This window comes from Camelus bactrianus, chromosome 12 (assembly GCF_048773025.1).
Source record: "Camelus bactrianus isolate YW-2024 breed Bactrian camel chromosome 12, ASM4877302v1, whole genome shotgun sequence".
Taxonomy (NCBI): domain Eukaryota; kingdom Metazoa; phylum Chordata; class Mammalia; order Artiodactyla; family Camelidae; genus Camelus; species Camelus bactrianus.
This window is the reverse complement of record NC_133550.1, coordinates 34,431,212-34,453,955: the sequence shown is the minus strand read 5'-3', so window position 1 is coordinate 34,453,955 and position 22,744 is coordinate 34,431,212. Positions and strand designations below refer to the sequence as shown.

General features: G+C 33.6%; 2 protein-coding genes across 5 annotated transcripts in view; one reads left to right on the top strand and one right to left on the bottom strand.

The window, feature by feature from the left end:
* Nucleotides 1-16,684, top strand: part of CHPT1 (choline phosphotransferase 1) — a 26,296-nt gene extending 9,612 nt beyond the window's left edge. Inside the window, exons 2-9 of one of the 4 annotated variants that reach the window (XR_012510710.1) lie at nt 1,288-1,435; nt 1,740-1,881; nt 5,898-5,982; nt 8,563-8,694; nt 10,915-11,073; nt 11,569-11,694; nt 13,855-14,055; nt 16,521-16,684. Coding sequence is in view for 3 of the 4 variants with exons in the window: in XM_074375213.1 (XP_074231314.1) it covers nt 1,288-1,435; nt 1,740-1,881; nt 5,898-5,982; nt 8,563-8,694; nt 10,915-11,073; nt 11,569-11,694; nt 13,855-13,965; nt 16,521-16,565 (948 nt within the window). In the remaining variant the exon portion in view is untranslated. Of the gene's footprint in view, nt 1-1,287; nt 1,436-1,739; nt 1,882-5,897; nt 5,983-8,562; nt 8,695-9,006; nt 9,096-10,914; nt 11,074-11,568; nt 11,695-13,854; nt 14,056-16,520 lie in introns of those variants that run through there. The other 3 variants (XM_074375213.1, XM_074375214.1, XM_074375215.1) reach the window with 3 other exon arrangements.
* On the bottom strand, nt 16,547-22,744 carry SYCP3 (synaptonemal complex protein 3). Its single transcript, XM_074375216.1, has 8 exons — nt 21,709-22,744; nt 21,197-21,263; nt 20,990-21,024; nt 19,436-19,553; nt 18,502-18,601; nt 17,768-17,866; nt 16,721-16,825; nt 16,547-16,600 (listed from the first exon to the last, which is right to left on the bottom strand). The coding sequence occupies exons 1-8, from the start codon at nt 21,839-21,841 to the stop codon at nt 16,547-16,549; spliced, it is 711 nt and encodes a 236-aa protein (XP_074231317.1). The 5' UTR covers nt 21,842-22,744.

Here is a 22,744-nt window from a genome sequence, read left to right as displayed (position 1 = left end):
TCCACCTTTTTGAACATATAAAGCATACTTATAATAACTTTCAGTGTCCTCATCTGCAGATTCCATTAGCTGTCATTTCTGGGTCCAATTATATTGATTGACTTTACTCCTGGTTGTAGAACATATTTTCGTGCTTCTTTGAATGACTGGTAATTTTTGACTGAATGCCAAACATTGATTTTATACTGAATTGTACATTTTGGGGTACTAGATCAGTGGGGCAAGGGGTGTTCCTGTAAGATGTTGTACTTTATGTTGGCTATAGTTAACTTACCTGGAATCAGTCAGATCCTTGTGAGGCTGGATTTTACATCTGTTCGAGTTGTCCGGAGCCTTCATCCTAGGGCTAATTTATCCGCATTGCTAAGGCAGTACAGTTCTGGGAACTCCACCCAATGCTCTAAGTATCACAGGTATCTTTCTGCTGTGCCTGGTAGGAACATGAGCAATTCGCAGCTTTGCATGGGCTTCAAGAGTTGTGTGGCCTTGCACTTTCCAGTAGTTTCGTCTCACTCAGGCACAGGTCTCTTCTCAGCCAAAGCCTCCAAGGTACCCTTCTGTAGACCTCCACAACTTGAACCCCTCTGCTCTCCAGGGCTCTGTCCAAACAGATTCTAGCTGCCCCGACCTTCCCAAACTCTGCTACGTTTCGCCTCATCACGCCAGCACTGCCGGGCTCCGCTCCGGTTCCCCACTTCCATGCTGTGGCCTGGAAGCTGCCTGTGTAGGCACTACACCGGGCAGTCACAGGGCTCACCTCTTCTTTCCTTTCTGTCAGGGGCCACAGTCCTGAGCTGCCTGCAGTGTCTGAAAATTGTTGTTTTATTTATTTTATTGCTTTTCTAGTTATACAAGATGGGAGAGTAAATCCAGTCCCTGACCTGCCATCATAGATGGAAACAGGGGTCTGTGGTTTGTCTTTAAGGTCTTTTTTCATAGCAGAAACTGACTGAATAATTTCAGATCCAGTGCCATGTATGAATAGTATAAAAAGAGCTGTGGACTAAGAATCAAAATCAAGGTCCTAATCCTTGCTTGGTCATTTAACGTTGTGCTTCTCACAGTACAGAGTTCTGTGACTCTATCCAGATGACCGAGCAATTCGTTTCTCATTTTAATGCTCATCTGTAGAAGGAGGGTTACGAATATTCTTCATAACACACTGAGATGATCTAAAGTGAGAACAGAAGAAAATGGATCTGATCCATTGGCTTAGGCTGAACTATATTCAAACAGAAGCTAGCTTATTGTCACTCACCAGCCTTCATTGTGTACGTTTATTTGTAGGCACCATACTGGGCGTACCTTCTGTATGCCCTGGGACTCTTCATCTACCAGTCACTGGATGCTATTGATGGGAAACAAGCCAGAAGAACAAATTCTTGTTCTCCTTTAGGGGAACTTTTTGACCATGGTTGTGACTCTCTCTCCACAGGTATGTGAGTGGAGGTTTTTTCCATGTAGTTGTTTTTGGTTTTTGTTTTTTGCTTTTTATAATGTTGGCTTAAAAACTGAAATGAACTGAGCTGTTTGGTCAGTCTTTTTGGACAGTTTTATATTTGGAAACAATTTTGTAGAGTTTATTTTAAAAGTATGTTGAGGAATTAATTTTGTTTAGTGTGCCTTATTTTAATGCCAAGATTATGCACCTTAAAATTCTGTATTTCTAAACAGTACATGGCAGTTATTTCATTAATTATCTTTAATTCTTAACAGTTCTTAAACCTCGTTTCTTTCAGTATTTATGGCAGTTGGAGCTTCAATTGCTGTTCGCTTAGGAACTCATCCTGACTGGTTGTTTTTCTGCTCTTTTATTGGGATGTTCATATTTTATTGTGCTCATTGGCAGACTTATGTTTCAGGCGTGTTGAGATTTGGAAAGTAAGTATGTATTTTAAGTTGTACATTTTAACACAGTCAAGTTCATTTTCACAAGCTGTCATAACATCATTTATCAATAATAAGGGGGATATAATAAGTGTCAATCAGAACTTTAAATTATCTTTTAATTTATTGAAGCATCCCCAAATGCTACACCTTAATTTTAGTCTTTTTAAGTGTTCTTCATGTTATACTTACATATTTATTCTATAATAATTTTTATTTTTTTCTCCCTTTCTCCAACTTACTAGCCCAAATTTACATTAGACAAAAGAAAGAGAAAAATAAGGGACCCATGTAATATAGAAAAAGGATATGCAGTACTTAAATAAGCAGCATTTGACTTATATGATAAAAACAATGAGATACGGAATCTAAAGATCCTTTTTAGTCAAATTTTTATGTGTCCAAAAAAGGGGATCCCCTTACAGCAGTTACCAACAACAGTAATCATAAAACTCTCAGCTGTGGTGGACAGCTGATGAAATAATATAAAAGCATTTTGTGATACTTGCCCTTGATGCTTCATGCTTAGGCACTGGGAAGTAGTGCACGAGGCCGGAACTCTGTTCTCCATCCCCGTGTCCCACCGGCTCCCTCTCTGCCCGATGCTATAATAGCTGTCGGCCATTGGCTCCTTCTCAGCTTTGGCTTCCCCCGTCTACTGATTCTTTGTAGCCCCACTTTATTGCTGCATAGGAGGAACAGTAGCTCTGGGGAAAAAAAGAAAAAAAAAAAACCTAAAAAACAAAAAACCCTGATAATGATCAATAAAAGGAGAAGCTCAAAACTGCAGATCGTTTAGCAGAGTAAAGGCCTTCAGTAATTTTTCACGTTGACTCCAAATTAGGAAATAATCGCAGCTGCTACCTGTAGAGCACTTGCATGTGTCTGGCACTGTACTCAGTGCTTTATATGCACTATCTCGTGGATGCCCCCATTAACCCTGCAAGGTATTACCTTCATTGTACCTGCGAGGCAGAGGGGTTCTGGAACTTCTTTATACTGCTAAGAAGTCTAGAGCCAGGTTGAAACTCAAGTCTCCAAACCCTATACTCTCAATGACTACTGCTCAGTACTGTGGGATTATCAGTGTATTAGGTGCTGTGGAAGAATACAAAATGCATTTTTAAAAAATCCTTGTTTTAGGGACTATATAGTACACTGTATTAAAGGGATGGAACAATACTTCTGTGATACTGCTAATGCAGTCCATAACCACATGAAAAATGACCTGCTTCAGGTTTCCACAGCACTGAAGAAATCCTGCGAAAGGAGAAGCTGATTAGTTTAGGAAAGCTTTCATGAAAAATGTGAGTCTTCAAGCTGATTCCTTACCTACTGGTCAAGAGCACAAGGATCAAAAAGCCAGGCTAGAAATTCAAGGCAGCTATGTAAAATTAAGAATCTATACCTAGATATAGATTAAAATAGGCTAAAATAGAAACACAGCTTTGTAAAATCTAATGCATGTTAATATACTGAACTCACTATAGTAAACTGGAGTAATATGGATAATGCAACATTCTGGTTAATTATTGTTGTTTAATGACTTAGACTTTACTTTTTTAGCTTCTGACTTCATTAAAAATCTTTCTGAAGTGAGTTAGTTCACATTCCTAGCCTAGTTGTACATTTTATACTAATAATGTGTGCCTAGAACTGAAGATACAAGATGAGTCACTTGTGGGCGGAATATGCCAGACAGACTGGGGTAAAGCATTCTAGGCAGAAGCATGAGGACAGGAAGTACTCAGAACATTAGGGAAATGGCTGTTGTGGTTGAGTACCAAGCGTGTTGGGACTGGAGGAGATCCTGCAGTGCCCAGGGGATCAGACATTTAAAATACTTACTCTGTATGGCAGAGACCCTAATCTGTATATTTTTTCACTTTACCAAAGTGAAAATATCACTGGGCATTGAGTAGGATACATTGCTGGTCCAGCTTAACACTATAAGAAGGATCCATGTACAGGACATCAACCAAGCCTCTGGAAATGCTTACAAAGTCAGTCAGCATCGGTTGTCTGTAGGGTAGGATGGATTTCCTGAAAATCTTAGTTTTTGAAAGGTTTAATTTTATAATGTCTATGTTATTGGAATACAGATATATGAAACCAGGCCAAACAATCTCAGAATATATTATGGAAATTTGTCTTATGAATCTGTTCTTGATTTAAGCCTTTTTAATGTGGTTTCTATCTTTCTGAAAGACTGAATAAAAATATGCCAAATGAGAGTTTAATTGGGCAAAAAAACTACATTTTGCTACTTAATTTATTGAGAGAACGTTTGTTCTATAATTTCTATCAGCTTTCCTAGTTGCTTCTGATCACTAGTCATACCCTCGAAAAATTATGGGTAACTTAATATAATTTTAGCACTGTTACTGGGAAAAGGGTGCAAAATTCTGCTAATAAATCATAAATATAATAGGAAGAATGTTGGCTCTGAAGTCATTTTCCTATAGCAATGTCCGGCTATTTCAATATAGGCATGGAAAAGTCATTTCAATTCCCCTTCCCCCCAAAAAAGGCATAATTTATAGTTCATAAGACTCATAATATATGCTCAGTAAGTATTAGTACCTTTCCCCCTCTTTCTCCACAAAATACCATGCATTATATTGTTATGTTTACCTTTTTCAACTAACCTGACTTTCTCCATGCAGCCTGGAGGTCTTTGTCCATCACTGACCATAAAAATACTGGAGGTCATTATGTTTTCCTTTTGTTTGTGGGTTAATGCTCCATTCACCTTTGTTCCCCAAATAACTTAGTTGAGAATCATGTTTTCTTCCATTATCTGGTTCTATTTTATCATCTAATCCCTACATTTCTTGTATTTGCAGAGCAATAAGTATTCCTCTAGCATCTAAAGACTCCAGGGCATCTAGGCAGAGATGTAAAGTAGGTAGACAGCTATAAAAACCTGAAGCTCAGGAAAAAAGATGTGGATTTGGAGAAATGGATTTAGAGGTCATTAGCATATAGATAGTGGTCTTAAGTATAGATAAAATTATTGAGAGAATCTGAAAAGAGAAAAGAGGAGTTCTGGAAATAGTAGCATTTAAAATGTGGAGAAAGGAGCTTGGGAAGAGCATCCAGCAAGGTAGGAGAAACATGAGAGAGTGCGGAAAAAATAGAAACACAGCAAAGCATTTCAAGAAAGAGGGAGTGATCAGCATTTTAAATATTGCAGAGGAGTTATGCAAGATAATAACTGAAGTGTATCCCTTACGTTCAACAAATTGAAAGTCACTGTTTACCTTAAACAATTTTAATAGAATAGGGCCCCAAACTTGACTATCGTGGATTAAGCAGCAAATATGAAGGAGGAAGTTACAAATATACAAATATACAAATATAACTTCTCAGTTAGCCTGTTTATGGAGCAAAGGAGAAAGGAGTTGATAGCTTCAGGGGATGCAGATTAGAGACTGACATTGGTTGGTGAGTGAGTTTTTGAAAGAAGTTTAAGCGTGTTTCTATATTAGGGGAAATTTTTCTGTGGAAACCAAAAAACTATAGTGACTATTAGAAACTTAGTGAGAAAAACTGTTGGAATTTTCCCTACTTTTTAAATGAAATTGACTTTGTGTTTAAGAATTTGCCTTAAATCATCTGGTTGTTTTTATGTTATTATCATTTTTCCTGATTATAAGAGTAAATCATGATTGTTATTAAAAAATTCAAACTTCGCAGAAATACGTAAAGTAGATAATAAAAGCCTTGTGTAACCTCAGTGATAACTACTATTAGCAATTTTATGTATGTTGTACAAGTTTTTCCCCCATGCATATTACTGTTTATCCATATGTGAGCACATGTTCTTCTGTAGGCTTTTTCACTTAACAGTATAGTTAATTGATAATTCAGTGACAAAACTAAAGGCAAAAATAAACTAAGCCTATAGAGATTTTTACATCTTTGATTTTAATATATGGTTAACTAACCTTCATATTTAGGAATTTTATTTATAAACGTCTTTTCTGTTCTTTATCCTTCCTCTTTAGAGTGGATGTAACTGAAATTCAGGTAACTTTAGTGATTGTCTTTGTGTTGTCGACATTTGGAGGAGCAACAATGTGGGACTATACGGTAAATCTGAATACTTAAATTTATATTCAAGTACTTTTTAAATATTTAGAAAAGAATATCGCACTGTTAATTTCCTTCAGAAATCCTTGTTCATTCCATTTCTTAACTTTTCCCCTTCATTTATAATTTGACTATCCTGTATACCTTATGGCGTTTTCCCCATGCATGAATATATTACCACATAAAAGGAAATGACCACTTATCCCTAATACAAAATTAAGCATACTAGTTGAACTACCTTTTCCAGGCCAAAATTTATCTCATAAAATAGATACATAAAAAGTAAAGTTAGTAAAATATTCTGTGTTTGAAACTTGTCCCTCAATATTTGGAAAGAAAAGTTGCCAATTTGCTTTTTTTATAATCTACTCTGAGTGAAGTTTCCCATGTTAAGGAGTGTTTTTATTTTCTGCTTGGTTGGAGACCTCAGTATTTTGATAAAAGCTGACTCTCAGGAAGCCATGTTATCAATTCATGCTTTGCATAGGGAGAAAATTTATGAAGAAAAAATTACTCTGTCTCTACAATCTAAGTTTACAGTATTGGCTGACTCACCACTTCAGGCCCATAGAGTTAAAAAGAATATTAAGGTTGGTATCAATAGTCAACAATTAACACATTCAACATTTACTGTGTTCCTAAACATTTTACTGTCACTGTTTCATCTGACCCTCAGAACAGTCTTATGAAATCTTAGAATGATTAAGTAATTTGTCCAAGGACACAGAGCTAGTAACTACTGGAACTAGAAATTAAGCAGACTGACTCCAAACGCTCTTTTTAGTCACAAAGTGATATACCTTCCAGTAAAAATTGTAAGGGATACAAACCTGAACATACTCTTCCCATGGGGTCTAGGACTATACTCCTTGGTAGTTACTTGAATAAATTAAACACTTACATCCATACAAAAACCTGAACATGGATGTTTATAGCAGCTTTATTCATAATTGCCAAAACTTGGAAGCAAGCCCTTCAGCAGATGTCCTTCAGTAGGTGGATAAATAAATCAACTGTGGTACATCCAGGCAATGGGATATTATTCAGTGTTAAAAAGATAAGAGCCATGATAGCCTTGGAAAGATGTGGAGGAAACTTAAGTGCATACTATGTAGTGAAAGAAGCCAATATGAAAGGGCTCCTTATTGTATGGGTTCCAATTATATGACATTCTGGAAAAAGCAAAATGATGGAGTGAAAAAGTGCCATTGCCAGAGGTTGGGGGGAAAGAAGGGGTAAATCGACAAAGTACAGAGGATTTTTAGGTCAGTGAAACCATTCTGTGTGATACTATAATGGTGGACACCCATCCACCTGTCATTGTGCATTTTTCATAGAATGTATAACACCAAGAGTGAACCCTAGTATAAACTGTACACATTGAGTGATAACGATGTGTCAGTGTAGGTTCATGGATTGTACCACTCTGGTGGGGGATGTTGATAGTGGGGGAGGATGTGTGTGTGTGTGAGGGCAAGGAGTATATGGGAACTCTATGTACTCCTGGTACAATTTTGCTGTGAACCTAGAATTGCTCTAAAAACTAAGTCTGTTTTTAAAAAATAGTAAGACATTTCTCTGTGACATTTAGTTTTCAGAATTGCCAATTACAGTTCATTATTACTAGGCTCAGAAATAGACTTTGAGCATATTTTTAAGTAGAGGAACATTCCCTGAGACTTTCCTATTTCTTATATATTCATATTATGTAAGAATAAATAATAGAATCAAGGATATGCCACTGTAGGTCTCTAAAATATACCAGAAGGTAAATGTGGACCTAGAGGCAATTAGGCAACTCTGATCAGTGTCAGATGTGATTGTCTTTAAGTTGGAATTCTGATTTCGATATACTGAGGAAGAATTTAATTTAATCTTAAAGTCATTTCATTCAGTGTTTTAGCAATATCATAGGAAGAAAGCCTACCTGCTCATTCTCACCAATAAGAATACTTATTTTAAAAGCTGTAGATTTTCTAAATTTAATTGTTAATCTATAGTTTCCACAAATTTTGGTACAGTATGTCAAAGTATATTTTCAAAACACAATAGCCTACAGCTTTTGGCAATTCATTGTTACTGTTTTTTAAATCCTTTGCTGCCTTTGGAAGTTTTCTTGAACAGCAATTGATCAACAGGTAAATATACTGCTAGAGATTTAATCCTGGATATTAACTACACAAAATTTTTGCATGCAAACACATCATGATATTTGTCACCTTCATGATGCAGATCATGGTATCAGGCTTTCCTGTGATGCTGCCTTTTAGAGGTACTAAATTCAAGTGAACTATCCTTTTTCGTGTTTCCTTGAAATCAGATGAAGACTTGTGAGATAAAATATTTCATCACAATTATTTAAGTAGACTTAGCTGAATTTGGTGGATTCATTTTTCACTTAATAGATAAAACCATTAAAAGAAAAGTTGCCGCTTCAGGTTATATTCCAGAAGTTAAGGTTTGATTATAAGAAAAAGGATAGCTTATTGTACAGAGCCAAATCATAATGTTTCTTTACTATTCAATAGGAAAAGAAATTCTGTTTTCTTAATGATTTGTTTCTTTCCTCTACCCCTAAAGATACCCATCCTAGAAATAAAATTGAAGATCTTACCGGTTCTTGGAGTAGTAGGTGGAGCAATATTTTCCTGTTCAAATTATTTCCATGTTATCCTCCATGGTGGTGTTGGCAAGAATGGATCCACTATAGCAGTAAGACAGTAATTTCATCATCATTCAGTATTAATTTTTTGATAAACTTTCTTACCACCCAGCTACAGAGATGCTAAAAATATGACAAAGTTCAAGAAGGAGGAAGGAGACTAAATATCGTAATTCTCTTTAAGCACATAATACAAAAGCATTTTTAAAACAATTTAAACTGATTTTAAGGCATTTTTTCTCCTTCTACAGCCTTTCTCCAAGTAGACTTTTCTGACATTCCATTTAATCACCTGCTGTTTCATTACTATACATAATTAAGAGTTGCCATTTGTTTTCTTGCTTTTTTGTGCCTTGCACTAGTAGGGGAGAAGAGGAGGAAGAGGGAATGAATTCCTAACTATGTCAGGAAAGCCGCCAAATGTCATGGTTTCACATATGGGTTAATTTATTACTCATGAAGTAAGTTTATTGAAATTCACTGAAATGTATTTTTTAAACTATTCTAATATTTATAAGGTAAATTTTTAACCTCAGTTCTTGAGTGGGTGTACCTTGTATTTGTATTCTTATGCTTTGCTCTTACTATAATTATTTTGTATTTACTAATATTTGTTTCCTAAAACATCTTCAGTATGAAGGAGTCAGAAAGGAATTCTGCCCAGTTTTTAAAAAAATAACATAATATCTATGTTTTTAAAAAAACATATTGTCATCTTCAAGGTAGTAGAACATAAGATAAGTGCTTATTCCAGTGTTGCTATCGTCTATCAAAATGTTGTTGGAATTGCCTTTACACTATAGCTCATTTTCTTTAATTTCTTCAGTGCTGTAGTTAAAAATTTTTGTCCTTTAAGGGTGGATTTGATTTTGAGAAAAGTCTAAGTCATTTGGAGCCAGGTCTAATAATTATGAGGAGTAGACATGAAATACAGCATTTTTAGTTAAAAAAAAATCTTACTCTCTTAAATGACGTATAGATTGGCTTTCAAGACAATTTCAAAGGAATCTACATAATTCATGAATTATCAATCATTATGAATATATTTTATATACATAATACAAAAGCAAAGTATAAAATTCACTTATATACATAAGTTCTGATATATTTGGAAAAATTAATTTGTTGTGTTTTGATGTGTTTTGTCAGATAACCTTAGAATTGTTTTAGAAGTGTCACAGTACTCTGCAGAAAGTTGCTTAAGAATACTTGTTGCTTGACAATGTATGGTAAAATAGAGCGCTACCTAGAACATGAGTTCCACTAAAGACAGTAAGATTTAGTGAGGATCAGTGTCCACTTTAGAGAATATTTTACTAAGAAATAATTAATCAACTATTTGAAGGAATACAAGAAATCAAGCACTATGTCTAAGAAGTAGTTGATTTCAACTCTTAAACCAATGGTTTTCCAATTTTAGCAGCAGATTTCCTTAAATAAAATTTACAGAATTGTAATATGGATTAAAAAGCACTATTTTAATAATCTTAATTTTTAAAACTTAATACTGTATAGTAGTTTTATTATGATACTATTTTATAGTATGTATAGTATTGTTGCTATAATTTTATCATAAGTTCTAATTTATAACATACAAACTTAGTAAAGAATAAGGCCGTTTTAATGGATACATTTAAATTGGTGGTTAAATATTTAGTAAGCCTTAATATCAAATTTATTTCACTACTTTGTTTAGAATAGCAGTGCTGCGAGAATCCTGATTGACGTAGATAAAAATGTAATGGATTGGATTGTACAGTGTTACATGAGAGGGCATTTGCAGTCTAAGTGCAGAAGGCAGGGGCAGGGGTGGGATGTTGGTGTAGAAAGAGACCAGGGTAGAATTAACCTCCTCCTAATCAGTAATTAAGATATTTTGTAAAAGTGGCACGTTCAGCTTTACTTCTATATCTGCACAGAACTATGTTAACTTGGCAACTGAAGTGTTGATAGCCTTCATCATGGTAAAATTTGGTATAAATTTGGTATAAATCACATTGTTATGTTTTAGTGGTTATTGGCTTAAAGTGTGTGTTCATATAAAATTGGAATCAAACATCTGCAGCACCATATTACCTCTGTGTAACGCTAAGTTTCTGTGAAAGTTTGAAAAGCACAGCTAAGGTCTGTATACTCCTTTAAGCCATACAGTACATTAAACTCTTCTTTGGGTCTTTAGCTCCTAACACAAAACAGATGCTTAGAAAATATTTGTATTGTAATGAATGCCTTATTAAAATATGGTGCTGATTTTCTGCTTTATCTGTTAGGGCACCAGTGTCTTGTCACCTGGACTCCACATAGGAATAATTATTATACTGGCAATAATGATCTATAAAAAATCAGCAACTAATTTGTTTGAAAAGCATCCTTGTCTTTATACCCTAATGTTTGGATGTGTCTTTGCCAAAGTCGCACAAAAATTAGTGGTAAGAAATTCTTTTAATTTATGATTCATGGTATAGTGTACTTGTTCCTCAGATGCAAAGCTGGAAACTATTTCATACACTGAGTAGGTTTTTTGTGGTGTTATCATCACAATAAATAGTTAGCTATTTGTGCTCTAAGTAATACTGTGAATGAGTTAGTGTTGGATTCAGAAAAACAGATTCCTTACTGTATAGTACAGTAGGTTCTGCATACCTACTGTATAGTAGGTTCTTTTAATTATTTATTTAGCGATAATTATCAATTATAACCTTTTGATAGCAAGGAATTTAAATATTGGAAACTTTAATAAGCTACACAGTCATGAATTTGAGAAGTTTTAGATCCAGTATTCCCATATCAAATGCAAGATTAAATGGTCTCTTTATCTTATTTGTCTTAATAGTAAATTAAAGTTATAGTTAATTCTGTCCTGAAAATAAAAGCTAAAGCATTCAAAATTTAATAGTGAAATTATTTTATTTACTTTTTTATAGATAGCTCACATGACCAAAAGTGAACTGTATCTTCAGGACACTGTCTTTTTTGGCCCAGGTCTTTTATTTTTAGACCAGTACTTTAATAATTTTGTAGACGAATATATTGTTCTATGGATAGCAATGGTAAGTACTTTTTTTGCTATGATTTTTACTTATTTTTAACAAGTGTCAGATAATACTATGCTTAAGAGTCATTTCAGTGAGATATCTGGTAGCTTTGTTCTAATTTGTACAGTAAATGTTTCTGAACATTTAAAATTACTTCTTTAAAGCTTGCTTCATACTGTGTATGGAAATGGCCCACTTATCTGGAGATCAGGTTTCTAATAACCTACATCCTTAAAGACACAACTGTGTACCTTAAAAAAACAGTACAGAGATATCAAACATCACTTCATTGCCTGGCAAAGGAACAGACACTTAATAGTGTCTGACTTTTACTTAGTCAAGCTTGTTGGAATTATTCTGAGCTTATAGCAGATATCAGGCAAATTAGATGGAGCTGGTGTTAGCACTAGTACTAGTCCATCAAGAACTGTCAGCTAATAATGAAGAAGCAGAACAGACAGTACTACCAAGAACAGGATTCTGGGACCATTTCGTGCTAGAAATAAGCAGCCCTACATGTCTGTATAGCCCTTGAGGATAGTGCAAAATTTTTATTAATGATGACTCTTAAGCATATTAAATTAAATTCTCATTGATTGCATCCTGCTTAAGGAAGTGATGTGGATAATACATATACTAATTTCTATTCAAAATGATTATAAAATACAGAATTACGGTACTGAAGAGAAGCTTTAGCCATCTGAGAAAAAGAAAATCATTGTTGATAACATTTTAATCACGAAAGTGGATAAAGAAGGCATTATTAAATTTTTTTATTTTATTGAGACATTCTCTTTATGATTGGTCTTCAATTAATTGTGATTTTGGAAAATTTTGCTATATTTTTCCCTACCTCCGGACCTCACTGGCCTTCCCCAAACTGTTAGTAATATACAAACACATATTAAAGTGCACTAAAAGAGACGTTGCAGTAAACCTTTTGATAATTTGAATAATCTCACACTGTTTGTTAGATATAGGCATTTAATAAAGCTATATCTGTTCTGTGCATGGACTGGAATACATCTGATCATTCTTTATACTGGTTCTATAGTATACTTTTTTCCAGAGTAAATTAATAACTTATCCATTCAAAAGTCTTCCATTCTTCAAGTAGTGGCGAATATAAATCTTGATCCTTGAAAGTTTCTCAGGCAGTATTCTAAAAAGTGTTTGAAAATCAGAATAACTTCCTTTAATTTGCTATCCACTGTAAATTTATTAGGGCTCCAAAACAATCTAAATTTAAGAAATAAAGGGTGATTATTCAGAATATCTGAATATTCAATGTAGGACTTCTTTTAGTGAACTTAAGTATTACAAATAGAATTAACATAGTCTCAGGTATTAAAAATCCAAGCACCCAATTTGTAATGAGTGAGTTGGTCTGGTTTTACATCAGTGGTAGAAATTATGGTAAAAGAATGAAATTCAATTTTTCTTTAAAAACACTTTGTGGACCACAATTAAAAACAAAGAAGCCATTATGTGGACTAAACAAAACATATTAGGTCCTTTGGCATCCTTAGGGAAAGGGTTCTTGCATCAGAGGTCAGATGGAATTTTTCAAGTTAATGATACTGGAGATTTTCCCTTCATGGGTGAGAATTCCCTCTCCACCACCCACAGAGCTGTGAGGCTCCTTTTTCTGAAAGGAAACATTTGTCCCTGGTCTCTGGGAAAGTTTTTAAGTAGTGTGTCTTCCTTCTTAACTTTGTAAAGAACACAAAATTTTGTATATGCCTCCTCTAAACTATGGTGTCTCTTCCAGGCCTTTACTTTCTTACAACTACTCTCAAAGGAGTAAGGAATAAGAAAAGTATGTGATATAATGATTTCATTATAGTCCATTGTAGTAGAAAGTTTGTGACTTTGTTGCCCAGCAGATGAGTTAAAGAATGTAGAGTCAGAAGACTTGAGTTCTGTTGTTTTCCAGCTTTTGTATTTTAGTCTAGGCCTTTTACCACTCTGAGCCTCAATTTCTATAATTGTGAAATACCTTTCATATTCCAGAGGATTACAGTGAGGTCCAAATATGAACTATGAAATGTAATATTTTTGGTAAAGAATTTTTGGTTAAGGTTTGAGATTGGGGTTTGAGGGACAGAAAAATAGCTGCTGCTTCAGAAAAGATAGGCCATAATCCATCTTATATTTTCTTTTTTGCTTCTAAAGGTCATTTCTTCATTTGATATGATGAGGTACTTTAGTGCTTTGTGCCTGCAGATTTCAAGACACCTTCATTTAAATATCTTCAAGACTTCATCTCATCAAGCACCTGAACAGGTTCACGAGCATATTGACTAATTGCCCAAGGAAAAGAGGAGAAGCAGTTAGGGGAACCTATGAGTGAAGGAAATTCCCCCTTTGCAGGAGGCTAGTATACTATCAAATAAGGTTGCATTTTAATATAAAACATTAAGACCTGTAGATTGCATTATGTCTGTTTCAGTTGTGAAGCCCTCATTGTGTATCAGCATTTTGGATCACAGGTATTATCAGAGTAATACAACCTATAAATTAGAAACAAAACCAAAGAAAGAAATTTCATTTTTATAAGGATAAAAAAGTGAATCATTGTAGTTCTAAAGAGCAATCTCTTTGTCTCAGAAATCCTTGAGACACATGGGTTTTTCACTGTCGAAGGATTATATTAAAATTCAGGACTTAGAGGATTTTAGCCATCTTGAGAGTGATGCTTACTTTGACTGCTAAAAATTGGGAAGTGAGTTCATATTTCAAAAGTGCATGGATTGTAATACTGTAATTATTGAGTCAAATAATGTTATAAGTATTTTTATTAGCCATTTTCAAAAGAGGTATGTTAATTACTATTGTATAAAAGGAAATACTTGCTTTAGTATACCAACTAGAATTTAAAAGAGCTACTGGAATTTTCTATAATTTGTATTTAGTAAAAGGAATTTATCTTACCAGTTCAGAAAAGCAAATCAATCTTTACAGTGAGGGTCACTTGTTCTTAAATATTCTGAGTTAAACTTCATTGTCACAAAAAAGTGGATATTAAACAGTCCCTCTTGTGAAAAATAAAACAGTAGCTAAAGCACAGTTGACATAAGGAAATAACTAATTTATGAAAGCATGGAAAAAATATCTTCCCTTTGGAGTATCAGCCAAAGTTACTTCAAGTTCACTTTGACTCATTTGAGATAAAAAGATAAACAGATAAAATAAGTATCTGTTATTCAACCACTAAGTACTTTATGTACTGATTCTTATCTTTCTACTCTCACTTGAAAGTATTTATATTGGTCATTATGAATAATAGAACTATCACAAGAATCTTCGGTGATCTAAATCTTCAGACTCCCATATTATACTGTTTATAATTTTATCCAGTTCTGCAGACCATAAGCTACATGATGAAATAATTTAAAAAAAGAGTAACGAACATGTACTATATCGTAAGAAAAAGGCATATTGGAAAGATCAAAAGTTGATATTCCTTAAAAGGAAAAAATATACTTATGTAAATTTAGTACACAGAAAATACTCCGGAATACTTATTTAGCCTCTGAAACAATTGGTAAATTCAAATAAGGACCTTCTTAATTTGAATAGTACTTAAGATTTATATTTCAACATGTACTTTGGCTTAAAAGGGAAATCTTTTACAAAATGCAGAAATTTAGGAAGTGAACAGTCCCCTTAAATGTCAGATATTTAATAGTGAAAGATTAATTTCTTCCTGTATAAGTTATCAAAGTTAGAGAACTGGTATGGATTCATTTTTGAAAACTTGGGAAACCTAAAACTAAGATAAGGGTCGGTTATGGGGCAAAAATTAGAATTTAAAATAACAAAAAACAGGAGAAAATCACCCCCCTCTCATTCTATTGGGCATATTTTTTGTTTTGAATGGTTCAGTGAAAGCAGATTCCCCAAAAAATAGTAATGTAACTCCTAAATTTCAAACTTTGTCAAACAAACGCTGAAACAGTTTTAGTATTAAATCAAGTATTTCATGTTTTTCTGTGCTTAAAAATGTACAGTTTAAAAGACAAGGTATAAGCATTAACTGTTCAAGTTTGGAAATGAATGTAAAAATGTCCATATATTTACTGAATATTAAAACTGAAAACAAAACATTCTAAGAAATTTATACTTAAAGACAGATGTGAAGTGCTTAAACCCTAAGTAATTAAGTATGTTAGTACTATGCTCTTAATCATTACTAAGGATATGTGGCATTTAATTGTGGACCAAGCCCAATTAAATGGCATTTTGGTATCTTTGTGGAAATGGCATTCACAAATCCATGTCTTAAAACTGATACTTATATATCTTGTTCAGTTGTGTTAGTGGTTTTTAGCAGTTTAATTTATTCCAGAACAAAAACTTAAGTTGCTTTTAATAAATTTTATTAGTCAATAGAATAGATTTTCTTTTGAAATCTTTTCATTAGAATAGGCTGTGTAACTTAATGAATATGTACAAAAGGATGTATATATAACATAGATTTTATGTTTTTTTCTGAAAGAAAAACAACATTAGTAATCTATACTTGTGCTTTTTGAAGTGAAACAAACACACTGAAGCCAAAACCTGAAATTAAATAATCTTTATTGCTAAAAGTTAATTGACAAGTATTAGAGAGAAAAATTCACTATTAATATTAAAGAGCTGAAAGCTTGGTGGTACATATAATTTAGAAATTGCTGCTACTCACATAACTTCGTATTTTATTTGGAGGTTAACAAAAACAAGGGCCTGCACTTAAGCTAACGATACACAAATGTAATGTTTTAAACTAGAATTTAAACCACTCTAAAGACTTACATGTCTCTTAGCTAATGTTATAATTGTATCATATTACTTAGGTTCAAGTTCTTCCTTCAAAGAGTCATCAGAATAACATGGATTGAAGAGACTTTCGAACGCTTGCCATCTCTTGCTGCTGCTGTTACATGAAAGGAGATATTAAACATTTAATTTTTAGTTAAGTGTTATACATATTTCAGCAAATAAAATATTTCAGTGCTTACATTACTCCTTATTTTTTTAATTTTAAATAACTTACAGTTTCCATCATAATTTTTTTTTGCAACATAGCCATTTCTTTTCTAAGTTCATTTTGTGCACCAGTAAGTAGATTATCATGATTCTTCTCCAAGTCTTCCATACTCTAAAACAAAAGGCTAGTTCAGTTTCAAACCACTACCACTTTTCATCTCAGGTTCAAAACTTATAAAATTAATTTTCAAAAGTAGAAACTTTTTAATAACTTTAATATTCAAATAGTACACATTATTTATTTCAAATAAAAATTTCTAAGTAATACATGAAAACCAAAATGTCCACTGAAAGAATAAAAAATGTCAGACATGAATCAAGTATTATTAAAGGAGGTATGATAGTAATGTACCTTCTCATTGGAAGAAGCACATAAACAAAAATAAGACAAAATTTTATAATAGGAATAGAAACACAAATTGCTGTAGCTATGTAGTATAAAATGGTGACTAATTCCAATTTAGTTGACAAAAGACTAAGATTTCAATAGGTAAGGAAAAAGTTAAAAATATTCAAGGATTATAGCATAAGCAAAAGCATGAAAGTGCAGAGTGAGTGAGTTCAGAGAAGTCAGTTATATCGAACATTTGGAATAATGGATGTATGTAGTAACTGAAGCATAAAGAGGATCATGTTATGGGTCTGGGTGGATCCTGAATACCTGAAAATTTAGAATATAAAGCTACTGAGTTTTTCAGGAGGGAAGAGATAATGTTTTAGGAAGATAATATGGCAGATCCATGAAGGGTGTGTTGGAGAATACAGAAATCAGTAAAGTGTTTTAATAGTATAAGCAAAGAATGATGAGTTTCTGAAATAGGAGAAGTAGCAGTGGATGTGAAGAATAAGGGAGATGGAGGAGTCAAATATAACACCAAAATTTCTACACAAAGCGGTAACATTTAGTGATAGCATTTAGCACTTTAGATTGAAAACAATGAATTCAAAATGGAAAATAGTAAGCAAATGCTTTTCCCTTAAACTTAGAAAAAAATTATCTTCTACTTACACGTATAAATTATAAGAATGTATTATGTTACCAAATACAACAAACCTTTATGAATTGCTCATATAGTTGTTTAATTGTTTTCAGTCTCTGGCTCTGAACAATTCTAGATTGTTGAAAAACTTTTTGTTGTTGTCGAAACATATTCTACAAATGTAAAAGAAAGAAATTTGGGTAAAATTTAGCAAAAAGTAATTTGACATTAAACTTAAAAGAAACAGTTTTTACATCAATATTTTTAAGATTTTGTTTTAACAACTATTATGACTGAGTTTAGATAATTTGTGTTCACCACTTACATACAACAATAATATAATCCTACCAGTCATTGAACAGGGTATCTCAGCAGTACTCAAAACATGTCTTAATTCTTGGTGCTTTCAACATCAACACAGGTGATCCTTCCAGTAATGCTGGTCTTTCAGTTTCTTGGCCTATTTGCCACCAATGACTACCCTACTTTAGCCATCCACTTATATACTCATACCCTAGATTTTGTCATTATCAATAACACTAAACTCTACATTATATTAATAATAGCAAACTTCATATTAACAATCTGTTAGCTAGGAAGCAGGAAGCAAAGACCAACAGCTTTTATGAGTATGGTATGTGCCTATACTTCTGGTTGACCATTCAGCAGGATCAGACATAGCCAGCAATGGGTGATGGAACCTGGCTAAATTCCATGGATGTACCATTAGGCTAGGTTCTCAACTCCTACTTGACACTTGGTTATAATAGATTAATCATAAAGCTATAGAGCTAAGCATAATACTAACAGCTAGTTTTTCTTCTTGTTCCTCAGCTTTCTGCACATCTATATCCCACTGCTGGAACAAAGTCAGAAACTGCTGAGAATATTCTTGGTTAAGCTTCTGCCTGTAAAACATTATAATGAATATTGTCATATTTCATATAAATATGGAAAAAAACTTTCAGAACAAAATTGATTTGACATAATTTATACTATAATAAATGAAGGAAAATTTTAGATGTGAAACCAAGAAGTAAAATTATGATTTATGCTGATTCCAGAAGTATTTTTTTTCCTAACTAGCCAACAGAAAAGCCTTCTCATGTGCTTTAGCTGCTGAAAACTGAGGAAGTTTTATTGTATATATAAATTTTAGAGAAAAGTCCATTTTATCTCCAGGCAATTTATTTTTCATTTTCTCCTATTGAATATAGGCTATAATAAGATAGATTTCAATGAAGTTATTATATTTATCATATAAGATTTCCAAATAGAAATATTTCACACAATTTTCCCCCATTTTGGTACAACAGTGATTTTGTACAAAAGAATAGTTAATTCAGCTAAAAAATACAAATTACATATAATACATAACTGTTTAACAATGTAGAAAAAGAACAGTTAACTGTCATAAAACTAATGGTTTATATGACATTTACTTTTTATTCAGCTAGTGTATTTCTAAAATTAGTTTTGCCTTTATAGTAAAAAAAAAAACACAAAACTCAGTTGTTATTTAAAAGGAGGAAAAGTTAATCTTTACTGATTTCTAGAAAATATATCTCAGGTCTATGAAAGAATTAGGTTATAGGACTAAAGGACTGAGAGGAAAATCAAGCCAAATACATTTTTTACTAGAGACCCCAGTAAATGGAAGATGATAGTACTTTTCATAATTTGCAGCAATGAATACTATGAAATGATATAAATGTGGTGGTGAAAAAACCCAACAACCTTACCTTTGCTCTTGTTGGGTTTTCCAAACATTTTCAATTTTCTGGTTACTGGTTTTGAGAGAAGCCTTGGTATACATTTCTAGTTTTTTTCTCTTGGCAAGAAGAGCCTTGTTAATATCAGCTATATTGAAAATAAATACTCATTAAATTTGAAGTTGAGTAAAATTTTATTCCTACATATTCAAATATGGATAAAGCTGGTTCAACAGTTTGGGAGAGATATTTAAAATTAAATTTTAAAACATGCATAATATCAAAAAAAATTATTTGCTCGCTTTTTTTCTGAAAAAACTTTCAGTTATTGTTATCCTAATTCTGATTTTTCCTAACGAGGTATTTTTTTAATTTAGAGATGATTAAAAAGAGCTAATAAATGAAAAGAGTCTCAAGGACAGACTTTAATTTCTTCATGAGAAAACACCAATAAAGGCTAAATTTTTTTTGATTTATAAAATACTCTCCAACTGAAAGAATAAATTTAGATGAATTATTATAGGAAATACATAAAACTATTTTTAAAAAAGAATCCAAAAAGTATAAAAATAAAGAATAAGAAGATGTTTTAAAAATACAGTCAGTGATACTTTAAAATATATTTTTACTAAAAGAGACAGACAAACATAGAAAAATCTTAAGTATGTAGATAAATTCACTCAAGAACCCTTTTAAATACTTTTGTGGAGCTTTCTATAGGACATTTTTACCCATAAGTACTGCATTTCATAAAATTTTTAATACTTCAGATAATGCTTTGCTAAACACATACATAAGGGTCTACCATCAATAGTTATTTTTTCAGTAATGAAGTGACCTACACTATTATATAAATATTATATTTCCAATGTCCATCTGTAATAATAAATTTATAATACAGATTACAAAACAAGCATTTTGCCACTACCAAATAGTGCAAAGCTTTCAGAAAGACTTGGATTTTATGAATAATCCATAGAGAAGAGCCAAATATTGACTCTTTAATAATATTATCCCTTAACACAGTTAATATAACTGATAATTTGACATACAATTTAAAATTTATGAACTTTGATTGTACATCTTACTAGCAAAGTTGTCTGTAATTCTCTGTTACATAGTTTAACAATGTAAAACTAACAGTTATTTTAAAGGCTTCAATTTATACTGCCTCTCCTAAAGAAAAGAACACAAGAATGTCATAGAAAATAACTAAATTGTGAAAATGAAAAACTGACATATACAGATAGGTGTGTGTTTGCATCACTTACTCCATGAAAGTCCATACAAAGAAGGATAGACACTTCCCATCCATTTTTTGTTCTAAAATTCCACAGTCCATTAAACTCATATAAAATAAAAGAACCATTCTTACCTCACCATTCTTAGTACCATTCTCACTCTTCATATCAACGATTGGAAAAGGCTAGTAAGGAAATCTATGAAGATGAATCACATATACTTGTGCAAAATCTTACGTGAACAAAGCAGTAAACAGTTTTATAGTCCACTAATTATCATTTCCTACTATACAAGTTATATGGCTTAAAACAATTTTTAATACAAATATCTTCTAAAACATACCTCCAAATTTTTCCAGCATATTTTGTACTTCACCACTGTGAAAAGATTACATTAAAAAGCTTTTAATTAAAGATCCATAAAATAGCATGCTCATTTTGGAAGAAATCTCACATACCCAGTATTTTATGTACAATACTCGTTAGATAACCAAATAGACTTTTCTTAAAGTACTTTATCTTACAGGTGACCATTGTTGGAGTATATTACCCCATATCTTCAACTACTCCCGCAGAAGTCCTTTTCTTCCCATGCTTGTCAAGTACCAGAGTCTTCCCTGCATTGACAATAAAAAATATACATATATATTTGAAATTAGGTATGCTATTTTGGTAATTTTAATAGAATAATAATATCTTAATTTTGAGGTCTTTTAGGCTTTCTGCCAAGATAAGTTTTTAAAGCAGACATATAAATGCAATACTTTCTCTGCAGGTTAGATGGAATTAAATGAGGATCCAGGACCATTTTAAGAGAACAGTTTTGCAAGTCTTCCTGTGTTAATGTCATAATAAGCCATGTACTATTTATCAGACATTTTGGGAATAATGACTGCAAAGGCTAGAGATGCTATATAAGCTTCTCTAACTCCAAATGAGAAACATGAAGTACACGAAAAATACTTTACAAATAAAGCTTTATTATAGTTTACGATGTAGTGCGTTCAAAACAAACGAATTGCAGGACATGGTCACTGCCCAACAACATTAGATATATGGTACCTTCAGTAGCCTCCTCTTCTGAACCACTCAGATCTTTTTTATCTTCTTTCTCAAAGTCATAGGCTTTTGCAACCTGATCTTCCATGGATGTCTTCCCAGATTTCCCGGTATGTTTTCTTCCGGAAGGAACCATTTTTGGATGTTTTCTGATTTTTAAAAAATAGATCAAACATTATGAATCCAAAGACACCACTTAAATAAATAGGCAAATTCCAAAATTAGAGATACCAATAAAGACGGTCTTAGTTGAGTAACACTTTAAGAGTCTCCTCTTTTGTTTTGTTGGATCAAAAGTAAACAGAAGAAAATGCCCCTGATTCTGGGGGTACAGTGGTGGAGAGTCTGCCTCTGAGGACCCGGGGGGCGGGGCGGGGGGCGGGAGGTAGCGGAGTTTTAGCCCCGCCTCAGCCAGATTCCGGCTACACTCGGGCAAATTTAGTTTTTGCATTTCAGACCGAAAGTGAAGTCGTAGTTCCTGACAGGATCGATTACGAGCCCGCCCAAAAGAAGTCGACAGCAACAGAAATATAAAAATAAAAAAGCAACAACAAAGTAAATGTTCTGCGTTCTGTGCCGCGGAAAAAGACGTTGAGTAAGATTTCCACCACACAGGCCTCGAAGGCCAATAAAGGGGAGCCCTGGGTTCACTGGAATGGTTTCTGTGGCTTGGGGCGCACAAACGAGGGCCCACCCTCTTCCCTGCTGTCACCTATCCACCCGCCCTGGCGTCGCGTCGTCAGAACCACCACAGCCCGCACCTTTCCGCCCGCCCCTCACCCGCTCACAGCCCTGCCCGCAGGGAGCTTCACTGCCCTCAAATTCCTGTCAGAATCCCCAGGTAGAGTCTGTCGGGAAGATTCACCTCACGGGTCAAGAGTAGCCCCGGCTCAGACTCCCGCGCTGGACAAACGCTCCCCTCCTCACGGCTGAAAAACACCCCAAAGGCCGAGGGCCACAGTTACAGTCCTCCGCACAGGCGTCCCCACTGCACCAGCCTCCCAGACCCCCGCACCTAACCTGACGCTTCCCCTTCGCT